At 38.1% G+C, this 12,207-nt stretch overlaps 1 protein-coding gene across 3 annotated transcripts in view; it reads left to right on the forward strand.

The window, feature by feature from the left end:
* Window positions 1-390: 390 nt before the first annotated feature.
* The window catches only part of LOC106773705, a 15,627-nt gene continuing 3,810 nt past the window's right edge, over window positions 391-12,207 (forward strand). Inside the window, exons 1-5 of one of the 3 annotated variants that reach the window (XM_014660444.2) lie at window positions 391-672; window positions 2,974-3,124; window positions 3,246-3,312; window positions 3,591-3,825; window positions 4,470-4,929. In XM_014660444.2, coding sequence (XP_014515930.1) covers window positions 608-672; window positions 2,974-3,124; window positions 3,246-3,312; window positions 3,591-3,825; window positions 4,470-4,674 — 723 coding nt within the window. In that variant the 5' untranslated portion in view covers window positions 391-607 and the 3' untranslated portion in view covers window positions 4,675-4,929. Of the gene's footprint in view, window positions 673-2,973; window positions 3,125-3,245; window positions 3,313-3,590; window positions 3,826-4,452; window positions 4,930-12,207 lie in introns of those variants that run through there. The other 2 variants (XM_022786231.1, XM_022786232.1) reach the window with 2 other exon arrangements.

Raw genomic sequence — 12,207 nt, forward strand, 5'->3', positions numbered from 1 at the left:
TGTTGCAAGAAAAATAGTTGTTTAATTCCAACGTAAATACCTTAATACATTCAGTTCACCCTTTATTTTTTTTATAAGTAAGTTTTTAAAGTTTAATTTTCCAGTCAATATTTTATTTTATACAAAGTTAAGAGTAATCTAATCGTTTTATAAATAATAATTATAAGTAAAATAAATAAGAAAAACTTTGCACATAAAAAATATGAAATAATCTGTATTAATAACGTGCTTAAAATCCTACTTGAGAGTTTGAGATAATTTGATTAGAACTCTAATCATATCCTCTTCAAATCTAGGATTTTTAATTTGGTGATCACAGATAATAATAAAATAATGGCGAAGATGAGATATATATAAACCGATTACGTGTGCTTCAAGCCAAAACCCACGAAACCTTTTTCCTCTTTCGCTCGCTCCGCCCTCTCTTCCGCTTAAATTCGCTTCCGTTAATTTCTTCTACAACCTTCTTTTTTAAGAGGAACCCAGGAAGCGGTTCAAGTTTTTGAAGAGGTGGTTCGTCGTCACGTCCTATTTCTCATTGAATGAGTTAATTGCTCTCTCGTGAAAAAGGAGGAGAAGAAGAGGGAACGGTGATAGCGTATCAGAGATGCGAAAGTCCTTCAAGGATTCCCTCAAAGCTCTTGAAGCTGACATTCTCTTTGCCAATACTCTGTAATTCACTTCACCCTTCACTCTCTGCAATAATATTTACTAATGGTTTTGATTTTGTTTTTGTTTGTGAAATTGAACTGTTTCCGTGTTTGATTAGTTTCAGAATTAGGGACCGTTGAGTTGCTAATTCTAGTTTTCTCTTAAATTAGAGCTATTTTAGGAAATATTAGGGGATAACGTCCCAATTGAAAACAAATAGAAGTGAGGATTCGAACCTGCGAATATGGAATTTGTGCATTTCTTTTCTTCTGTTTTTAGTTTTTTTTTAGATAATTTGTTGGTGTGTAGGTATGGACTCTGGTTTGTTCTAATTTGAAAAAATAGCGAGTGTGCGTGTCATTTACGTATCTCCTTAGTAACTTATGAATTTAATGCTTGAAATTAGAAAAAAAAAAAAAACAAACAAATCAGATAGATGGCTAACAGTTTAGAATGTCATTTAAGTTCTTGAAATTAATTCATTTTTTAAGATATTTAAACAAAATAGAAAAGGAAAAGTTAATGTGAGATATTTAAACAAAACCAACTCTAAATAATATTAGAGGTTTTTTAGCGGTAGTATATTGGTTTTTGGTGATTTTTTAGGAGATAGTTGGGCATACAACAATTCAGATGAGGATTACGTGGTCTTCAACTCAAAATTTTAAAACAATAAAACAATAGAGTGTTCTAACTGTGACTTAAATTCTTAATAAAGAATTCAACAGATAAACACAACGTTAATGAGGTTAATCTATATCAAAATCTGCATCAAACAATGAATTTATGATTTTTTTTTTATAAGTTGTTCAGTTTTGTTGTTTAAATTCTTAACAATTTTACCAACTAATACAACGCGGAGATGCAATTTCGGGACTAAATTGACTCCTTTAAGTTTTTTGTTATTTAAATTAAATTTCAACCAAATGCTAAACTAATGTTGAAAGTTCATTCTGTAAAGAATTCACACTGATTCCTACTAAGGGTTAAGAAATGAAGTTTGGAAATGGTTGAATAGTGTATATAAAAAGTACTAGGGAGGCTCCTTTGGTTGGCTTTATATATCTTTATTTATTTCAACTCCTTTATCAAGTATGTTCTGTTTTTGCCAGTTTTGTTGTTTCAAAACTGGCCACGAACGTCCATTTAAGTGTTATATGTCATTTCAATTATTTTTTATTTAACGGTGTTAACAAGAAATTGTGTGTTTGATAAGGTAAAGTAAGATATTATCCAAATAGCTTATAAACTAGTTTAAGTAATTAAAAAATATTTGGTAAAACCTTTTAATGTATTTTATCGAGAGTTTATAATTTATAACTTAGCAGTTTGTAATTTATTTAAATTTTTTATTACTATATTTTATATTTCAATATATTTTTCTATCGTTTAGGAATTCTCGTGTATATTAATAGGATGTTGTCAAGTTTAAAATATTGTATGCTTAATATTTGATGTAGTATTTTTTTCAATTTTTATGTAGTTCAACTTAAAATAACTTTTTTAAATAAAAATAAAATTTAGTTAAGACTTATTATACCAATTAGATTGAATAAAATGATTCTCCACATTGGGAAAATATATATAATTTTTAGAAAAAGAAATAAAAATACTGAAAAGTTTAATAAAAAAATTAATTATTTTTGAAAGTCTAAAATTACAATTGCACCATAATATTTACTATTGAAAGTCTAAAATACATTTTTTTTTAAAAATAAAAATTTATTTATATAATAAAATTATGTCATTTTATATTTATCAATTCAAAATTTATAACCAATCAGCTGTTCGCTAGCTTATAAGCCAAAAACTTAAAACATAAGTTTCTAACCTAGTCTTTCCAAACATGGCCCCAAAGTTTTTGCTAAGCATGGGGTAGGTGCTTTTGGCCAAAATTCAAGGATACATTGTCCCCATTAAGATTTCAAGTGCATCTCCATTATTTTATTGTTTTCCAGTTGTTAATGTGCTTTCTGTACAAAATTCAAGTGTACATTGCCTTTCACTTTTTCTAAACAAATGAACTTACGCTGTTACATATGCTTTTGTATAGGCTCTCTAAGTTGCTGTTTTCAATTGTAACTTCAATTATAGTTCTATTTTCTTGTTGAAGACATCAATTTCTGTTAGGAATACTAATGTGTGAAACTTGTTCTTGTGACTCATCAAAACGAGATACGTTTTGAGTGTGAAGTTCGGGCATGAATTGGGTGTGTTAGATGTTAATGTTCTCTTTTAAATAATATTTCTCTTTTCCTAGAACATAGATTTTTTATGTATTTGTTTTTAACCTATTCATTGTGCAACCTTGTTTCTGCACAGTGCTTCTGATTATCCAAGAGAAAGTGATGGAGCCTGCTTACAGATGAGATTGTCTTATAGTCCAGCTGCTCAATTCTTTCTTTTTCTGGTTCAATGGACTGACTGTCATCTTGCTGGAGCCTTGGGATTGCTTAGAGTTCTCATATACAAGGTAAAATTCCTACCCGTCATGCTTCTCAAATAAACTTGTAATCCACAATCAAATATGATAGCCTTGACCAATGCTTCCATTTTTTGTTGAAGCATGTAATAAAGTGATGAAATTGTCCCAGGTATATGAGGATGGGAAGACAACCATGTCCATTTATGAGAGAAAAACCAGTCTGAAGGATTTCTATGGTAAGTGAATGTTGGTCAGACAACTTTAGCCTATGTTGCACAAAGTCCCCTTAAGGTTTAGCTTTAGCTTATGCACACAATGTCTGTTCTTGGGATTGAATTCAATATTGACTGCTTTTTGTCATCCCTTCCCCTCACCAGGAAGTAAAACTCCTTTTTAACCTGAAAAGAAAAGTCATGTCATATCTTTAAGAAACACTTGGATGGTTTTGTTTTCCTCTAGAAAAGTGGCTCAAACTCCAGATATAATTGTTTTTACTTATACTCTTTAACAACAGGTGTGATTTTTCCCTCTTTACTTCAACTCCACAGAGGAATCACTGATGTAGAAGAAAGAAAACAGAAAGATTTATTTGCTAAAAAGTACATGCACAAAGATATAGTAAGAAAAGGAAAAATATCTGAAATTGATATTGAGAGAGAAGAAGAATGTGGTATTTGCATGGAGATGAACAACAAGGTTGTCTTGCCGAATTGCAACCACACTTTGTGTATGAAATGCTACAGGAACTGGTGAGCACATTGTAATTTCTGTTACATTATGATATGATTACCACATTGTTTTCCCAAACCTTTCGCAAACTTGAGTCATTTTTATTTGGAAGGCAAATAATAGTAGTATATAATTAAAAACTGCTACCACAATACAAGAAGTGAAATTGTAGCGGCACATTACAGAAGCAAGTAAAAGGCAAAACAGCGTCAAGAAAAACAACATCTACCCTCTTAAACAAGCTAACTATAGTCAAAGTCATTGATGGAGAAAATATTTAAAGTTCTAATGGTAAATAGTAATAAAAAAAACTAAGACAGTTTATGGTCTTAAACATCTTGAATTGCAATTTAATAGATATTGATTGATACCAAGAACATGTAGTTGTAGGGTACAACAGAACTGAACTGATTCTATATATATTTGGCTTTGTATAGAAGCAATATAAATAAATGATCTAGCATCAGTGAAGAAGTAGAAAAGATTTCTCGTCTATTCTATTGGTGGTATGAATAGATTCATCCTAATAAGATTTTTTAAAGTCATAAGAATTATAACGCTTAAATCATTCTAAATGATCTGTTTGAAATGTGATTAACTCTTTGACCGTGGTGCTTGCTGACATTGCTTACATTTCAAGGATTAAGTTTTTGTTACTTTTTAGGCATTCAAGATCTCAATCTTGCCCTTTCTGTCGGGATAGTCTTCAAAGAGTAAATTCTGGTGACCTTTGGATCTACTTGAACAGCAATGAAATAAATGACTTGGCTTCAATCAACAAGGAAAATCTAAAAAGACTATTTGCATATGTTGACAAGTTGCCTCTGATTGTATCAGATCCTTCGCTAATGTCTTATCCTCAGCGCTAATGGTTTTTACCCGATGACTTTGAATCTGCGTGAGCAGCTGAAGAATTTAATTAGGTTGCTGATGTACATTGATAAATTGCCTCTCATGTACTGATGTGTTATTCTCAGCACTTCTGATTTCCCTTTAGTCATAGATAATTTTTACTTCAAATTCCATTCTGTGTTTGATCGTCAGTTTGTGCAGGAATGATTCCAAATGTAAATACATGTTGACTTCATAGTGAAATAATAACTTATTATCCATTGAAAATTAAATTAAAGGATTGCTTGTTCATCAAGTTATGTGATGTGTTCCAATTTCAACGAAAGAGAATAGGTAATTTAATGTATAATGAAATACCTCATCATGATATATTCATTAAGAAGAGTTGGAACGTTTGAGAATCAAGCTTACAGCAAAAAAAAAAAAAAATACAGCAAAATAACAGAATCGAGGACAGAAAGGAAAACAGAATTGGCAGAGAAGAGAAGAAGATTTTCAACAACGTCCTTTGTCTCTCTCCCTAAGTGCCTGATATATTATTCCCCTAGCCAATGAGTCTAGGAGTTAGTTATCTTGGGCCTTGAGTCTCTAGAGATGCCAACCCTTACGTCTTTTTCACCCCCTTTCTATGTAATGACTCCTTTGACCTTTGCTGTGTTGTTACATTGCCTCTCCCTTTAGAATTAACCTTGTCCTCAAGGTTAAAGACAGGGAACGCTTGCTGCAGTACTGTGGTATCTTCCCATATTGCTTGTTCATCTTCAAACCCTTTCCATTGGACCAAGTTCTGTGGAACGTGTTGCTGGCTTTTAATGACAACCCTCTCCTGTAGTATTTTAGCTGGTTGAATTGTTGGCTGGAATTCATGATTGGTGCAAGGAAGAGGAGTGTAAGGTTGATTGCGTTCTCCTGTGCATAGTTTAAGTTGTGAAGTGTGGAATATCAGATGTATTTTGGTTGTCGGGTAGTAATAGTTTATACGAAACCAAGCCAATTCTTTCAATGATGGGAAAAGGTCCAAAGTACCTTAGACCGAGTTTCTAATCTTTTCTCAAAGCTAGTGAGTGTTGTCTATAAGGTTGCATCTTGACTAAAATCGTGTCACCAATCTTGAAATCTAGCTGTCTCTTCTTTTGATCTGCATATTTCATGTGGCCTTGTGCTTTAAGTAAATTATGTTTTAGATTATTAAATGCGATGTCCCTGGTGAGCAATTGTTCTTGGATTGACACAAGATCTGTTTGGTCAATCATATACCGGGTAAGCTTAGGTGGATCTCTCTCATAAACCGCTTTAAAGGGTGTCATGCCATTGCTCTATGGTATGTTGTGTTAGACCAAAATTCTGCCATTGTAATAATGTTGCCCATTCCTTAGGAGAGTCATAAGTTAAGCATCTAAGATACATCTCCAAATATCTGTATAGAGTCTCAGATTAGCCATCCATCTAAGGGTGATATGCAGTGGTTAGTTTAATGGTGGTTCCACTGAGTTTGAACATGTGCTTCCAAAACTGATTGTTGTCTCTATCTGACACAATATTTTTAGGGAACCCATGCAATTTAACTATATTCTTAACGAACCCCTCTTCCACTTGCTTGCTAGAATAGTCCCTTTTCATAGCAAAGAAGTGAGCATACCTCGATAGCATGTCAACCACCACCAGAAATACTGATAGGTTTCCCATTGGAAACCTAATCAAGAACACCCCTCACACACGCAACAGAGAAAACAAGAAGAGAAAAAGAATAGTTTATGTATTATTCATAAAGAATAGAGTGTGTAGCAACGATACAAGAGGCTTAACCCTCCTCTACATGAATTAACCTGTCAACAACCAACTGTCCAAAAAAATGCCTTCACCAACTAAACAACTTCTATTTATACTAATACCTCTTCAGTCCACTTAGCTGTAAGACAGTTGAGTGCCTACGCGCCCTCAACTAACCCATCTAACTAGTCCTCTTATTTCTCTTATCATATACAATCAACCCCTGTTTATCCTTAGGCCTATCAATACCCGCCTCCTGAAGTCCAACCTTGTCCCCAAGGTTGAAGTCGGGATATTGTTCCCGGATTGTGACCCCATCTTCCTAAGTTGCACCGTCCGAACCTCCTACTTGCCACTCTATCAGCAACTGTGGCACTTCCACATCTCCTTGTTGTATCTACCGTTATCCCAACACATTCACCGGCCAGAACGATGGGCCCTCCCCTTGTAGCTCCTGCGGCAGCTCCTTCTCTACCCCTTGTGTGCCTACAGCCTTCTTTAACTGTGAAACGTGGAAGACGGGGTGTATCCTCGCCGTCTCTGGAAGCTACAGCTTGTAGGCTGCCTCTCCAACCTTCTGAATTATTTGAAAAGGGCCGAAATACCTGGCTACCAGCTTTGAGTGAAGTCTGGTTGGCATAGACGATTGTTTATGGGGTCTTATTTTCAAAAAAACTCAATCTCCCACTTCAACATTCACTGGTTTTCGCCTCCTGTTTGTGTGTCGCACCATCACCTCCTGAGCCCATTCCAAATGAAATCTCAATTGCCTCAACGCCTCATCATGGGTTTGAAGCTCTTGGCTTACTCTTCTACCAGAGTCTCGCCCGGAATAAATCGATGCAGAGAGGGGGGTGGTCTCCCATAGACTGCTTCAGACGGAGTGCACCTTATAGCCCCTTGAAAGTTGGTATTATACCAGTACTCCGCCCACGGTAAAACTGCCATCCACCCTTTAGGTTGCTCAGAACAAAAGCATCGAAGGTACCCCTCCAACACCCGATTCACCACTTCTGTTTACCCATCGGTTTCGGGGTGATACGTTGTACTCATTTTTAATTGAGTCCCCTACCCCTTGAATAACTCCCTTCAGAAAATACTGAGAAATAATGGATCTCGGTCACTCACGATGGATTAAGGTACCCCATGCAGCCGGACAACCTCCTGGACGAAGACTTCTGCCACAGTTCTGGTAGAGTACGGATGTTTGTGTGGAAGGAAATGAGCTTATTTGCTCAATCGGTCCACAACCACCAAAATCGTATCGTACCCCTGTGATTTCGGCAGCCGCACGATAAAATCCATGCTCAATTCCTCCCACACAACATTCGGAATCAGCAAAGGTTGTAACAGCCCTTAAGGGGAAGAAGAAAGATATTTATGTTGTTGACATTCAACGCACCTGGCTACAAACTCCGTCACGTCCTTCTTCATTCTTGTCCAATACAAGGACTGGGCTATGCGCCTGTGCGTTCGGTAGACCCCGGAGTGACCCCCGGTTTGTGTCACATGGAATTCGGCATCAATTTAGGAATCCACTTTGATTTCGCCGACAACACCAATCGGCCTTTATGGTGTAGCCTCTCATGTTCAAGAGTATACGCGGGGTGAGTATTTGAGTCCCTCTTTATGTCGTCCATTACTTTCTGTAAGAATTCATCTGTTTCTACTTCTCGCACCACCTCCTCAAAGTCTTGCCAGAACGGTCTGGCCACCATGCCCAGTTCTTTTCCTTCGTCCTCTTCTCCCTCATATTTCCTGGATAGGGCATTTGCAGCTTTATTCACAACCCCTAATTTGTAAACTATGTCGAAGTCGTACCCCAACAATTTTGCGATCCAGTCCTGTTGATTTTGTGTTGTAATACATTGCTCCAGCAAATGTGGGAGGCTCTTTTTGTCGATGTGAACGATGAACTTTTGTCCGACGAGGTAAGGCCTCCAATGTTGTATGGCCAACACCAGGGCCATCAATTCTTTCTCGTATATCGACTTGCTCAGTTTCCCCTCAGACAACGCTTTGCTAAAATAGGAAATTGGCCTTTTCTCCTGCATCAAAATTGCTCCCACTCCCCGACCAGAAGCATCACACTCGATATGGAAGGGCTGCCAAAAATCCGGCAACGACAGCACGGGTGTTGTTGTCATAGCCTTCTTCAACGTCTTCCAAGCCTCCTCTGCCTCTGCGTTCCAAGTGAACCACCCTTCTTTAGTAGCTCCGTCAGAGGTATGGGGATTTTTTCGTAATCCCTGATGAATCGCCGGTAGTATCCGGTCTGCCCCAAGAACCCTCTCAAGCTCTTTACTATTCTCGACCTTTCCCACTCTACTATGGCCTTTATTTTATCATCGTCCATTTCCACGCCCTTGCTTGAGATAACATGCCCCAAATATTTGACTTGGGTTTGCCAGAATTCACTCTTCTTTCTGTTAGCCACCCACTGTTCCCGTTTCAACGTCGACAGTACGCTCTCTACATGTTCGAGATGCTCTTTCCAATCACGACTATAAATCAGTATGTCATCGAAGAACACCAAGACATACTTCCACAAATAAGGTCGAAAAAGGCTGTTCATTGTGCTCTGAAACATCGCCGGCGCGTTGGTGAGTCCTAACGGCATAACTAAGAATTCGTAGTGCCCTTGATGAGTTCGGAAAGTCGTCTTCTCAATGTCCTCCTCTTGCATGCGTATTTGATAGTATCCTGCTTTCAAGTCGATTTTAAAGAAGAAAGTTCCTCCCTTCAGCTCATCCAGCAACTCCTCGATGACGGGAATGGGAAACTTGTCTGGCACAGTCGTGCGGTTGAGTGCTCGGTAGTCTACACAAAAACGGCAGCTATCGTCTTTCTTCTTCACCAGAATCACTGGACTTGAGTAAGGACTGTGACTCAGTCGAACCACCCCCGTCGGGAGCATCTCGGTGATCTGCTGCTCTATCTCGGTCTTCATCACGTTCGGGTACCTATAAGGTTTGACGTTGACGAGGTTGCTTCCTTCTTTAAGTGTTATCCGATGTTGTATGTCTCGGCTAGGTGGCAAGCTGGTGGGCTCAGCAAACACCGCGTCATATCGTCCGAGAAGCTTCTCCATTTCGTTCTTATGTGATGTCGTAAGGCCCATATACCCATGTTTCTTGTTCTGGGCCTCAATTGGGCCCAATTCCCAGACCATCATCCAAGCTTCTGTATTATGTATCTTTAATAAAGCCTCGAGTCCCACCACCTTACGCTCCAATTGGGGATCTCCTCTCACCGTTATCCTCATCCCTCGTAGCCGATACACCATCGTCAACTTCCCCAATCCACCGTCACTTACTACAAAAAAGAAGGGATTTACCGACGGACAAAAGACCTCAGTACTGACCAAATGCCGTCGGTAAACGCACCGTACCGACGGCTTTTCGACGGCTCCAAAGTTGTCGGTAATATGCTTGTCAGAAACATTACCGACGGCCTTCTGGCCCTCGGTATTACCGACGGCCTGAAAGCCCTCGGTAATACCGAAGGCCACTAGGCCGTGGGTAATACCGAAGGCCATGAGGCCCTCGGTAACGCTTTTCGAAAGTGTGTGTTTAGCGACGGCCTGGAGGCCGTCTGTAATTTTGACAGTCTTTTTCAAGCCAATTTGCTTCTCTATTAAACCCAAAACCTGCAAATGAAAAATCAACAATCCCAAACATCAGTTTATCTAGACAACATCAATTCCAAACATTAATTCAAATGTAATCATTCAACATTCATCAAGAAAACTTCAATCATTCTAAGTTTCCAAAGATGATAAGTGTCAAAACAAAGTTTAAAATGCAATCCCAAACTTCTAAGTTTAAAATGCAAAACAAAGTTTGATACTAAAAAACTAACTTCAAAGTTTGATAAGTGTCAAAGTTCTTAAAAAAGAAACCCTAACTAAATTTTTTTTCTAAAGTTCCTAAATATCAAAACCTATGATAACCATCAGGATTAGGATCATCACGATCATCAGAATCATCACTATCTTCGTCTTGCACAACCGTGGTCTGGAAAGGAGGCTGCTGAGGTGGACATGGTTGCTGGGATGATGATGGGGCGGTATGTCCTTGCTGAGGAACCAATGTCCTAACCAGATTTTCCAGATTTTCAAATCTGGCTAGAAGTGAATCATAAGCATCTTTNCTGACGACATTGTTGGGGTCAAATGAGGTAGAGGTAGATGGTTGATGTCTGAATATGCCTCCTCTTTCAGCACTATAATGAGAGGCAAGTTGCCCTACCCCATACAGTCGTCCTTTCTTTTTTCCCCCGACNGTATCAACCCAGCATTGGGTCCTGATCATTTCTTCATCAGCACCAGATCCCCCCTCTGGTCTTGCCTGTGTCAATCTCGCAGAAAAATCTTCCTGTTAAATAAGATAGAAAACATCAGTAACATTAATTTGAAAGTGTGAAAAAAGAGTACAAAATTGAATGNTNNTAAAAAGTTTACTTACAATGGTCTTGCGAGACCTCTCATCAACATATTCACCAGTCCCCTTGCAAATATGAGTCTGTGTAAAGACCTCATCAACATGAACAGCCTGTCCAAGCGCCGCTGCCTGTAATATTTTAAAACATACGAATGACACATATATTAATTTCAAAGTACATGATGTTATTGAGTTATTGATAAGAAAAGAATCAAGATTTTTACCATACGAATCGCATGTTCATGTGTGGTGATGGATCCTCCAGTATGCAATGCACCACCTTTTTCTGATGCCCTATTTTTCTGGGCGGTANCACATTTAATGCGATATTGTGGTGTATTCCAATGCGCCAACAATGAATTCCATATGTGCTCCCCCACCCAATGAGGGCGTTATCCTACGATCCGGGCATCTCTAAACATTTCTGATAATCGGTGAGATACTTTCATGTTAAAGTTTTTGTGAATTTGAGTTTCATGCTCAGCTGCCCACTGTTCCTTTTGTTGTTACAATAGCTAATGTTAAAATAAAGCAAATGAAATTCCTATTTGAATATGGTGATGCAAGATGATTAAGTAACACATGATTTTACCTTAAATCTCTCCCATAAACAATTTTTTGTCGTCGTCAGAGATTAGTCCCCATGATGCCCAGGGCTGCAGAAATTGTTGCTTAATAGTCCTAGTGATGGCCTGTGAAGCAACTCTAGAAGGAAGAAACCTGAAATATGAATGTAAGAAAGTTATGAATGTACAACCATAATAAGATCAACAATTTAATGCAAAATACAAGACTAAGAAGAATATATGGTATTACCCTTTTCCGCACGGCTCAATGAATGATCGATCATGAGGAGCAGGATCATCCAAATCAGCAGCATCAGCAGATGGCTGATGTACATCTGGAGATGGTGTAGAAGGTGGTGTGAGGATAGAAGAGGGATGAATATATGGTGTTTTCCCTACCACTGAAGGAGTAGGCACTACAATAGGAGGTGTGGGCCCTACAACTGAAGGAGTGGGCCCTATAGTAGAAGGAGTGGGCTAGTAGAAGGTGTGGGCCCGACAGAAGGTGTGGGCGCCGTAGAAGGGGGTGGTGGTCGACGTGAGGATCCAACATCTGGTCGAGCTCTGGCATTGGAAAATGGTATCTCCGAAGGAACTCTAACAACGTACTTCGCCTTCCTAGCCTTTTTTACTGTCTTGCCCTCTTCAGGACGTGAAGGCTCCTGTCCTGACATTACTGTAATTTAAAATATATGAAGAAATAATAGATAATTAAACGCAAAGTAGACAATTTGTATTTAATAAATGATTTAATATTATATAATTGTGAATC

The sequence above is a fragment of the Vigna radiata genome, chromosome 9, assembly GCF_000741045.1.
Source record: "Vigna radiata var. radiata cultivar VC1973A chromosome 9, Vradiata_ver6, whole genome shotgun sequence".
Taxonomy (NCBI): domain Eukaryota; kingdom Viridiplantae; phylum Streptophyta; class Magnoliopsida; order Fabales; family Fabaceae; genus Vigna; species Vigna radiata.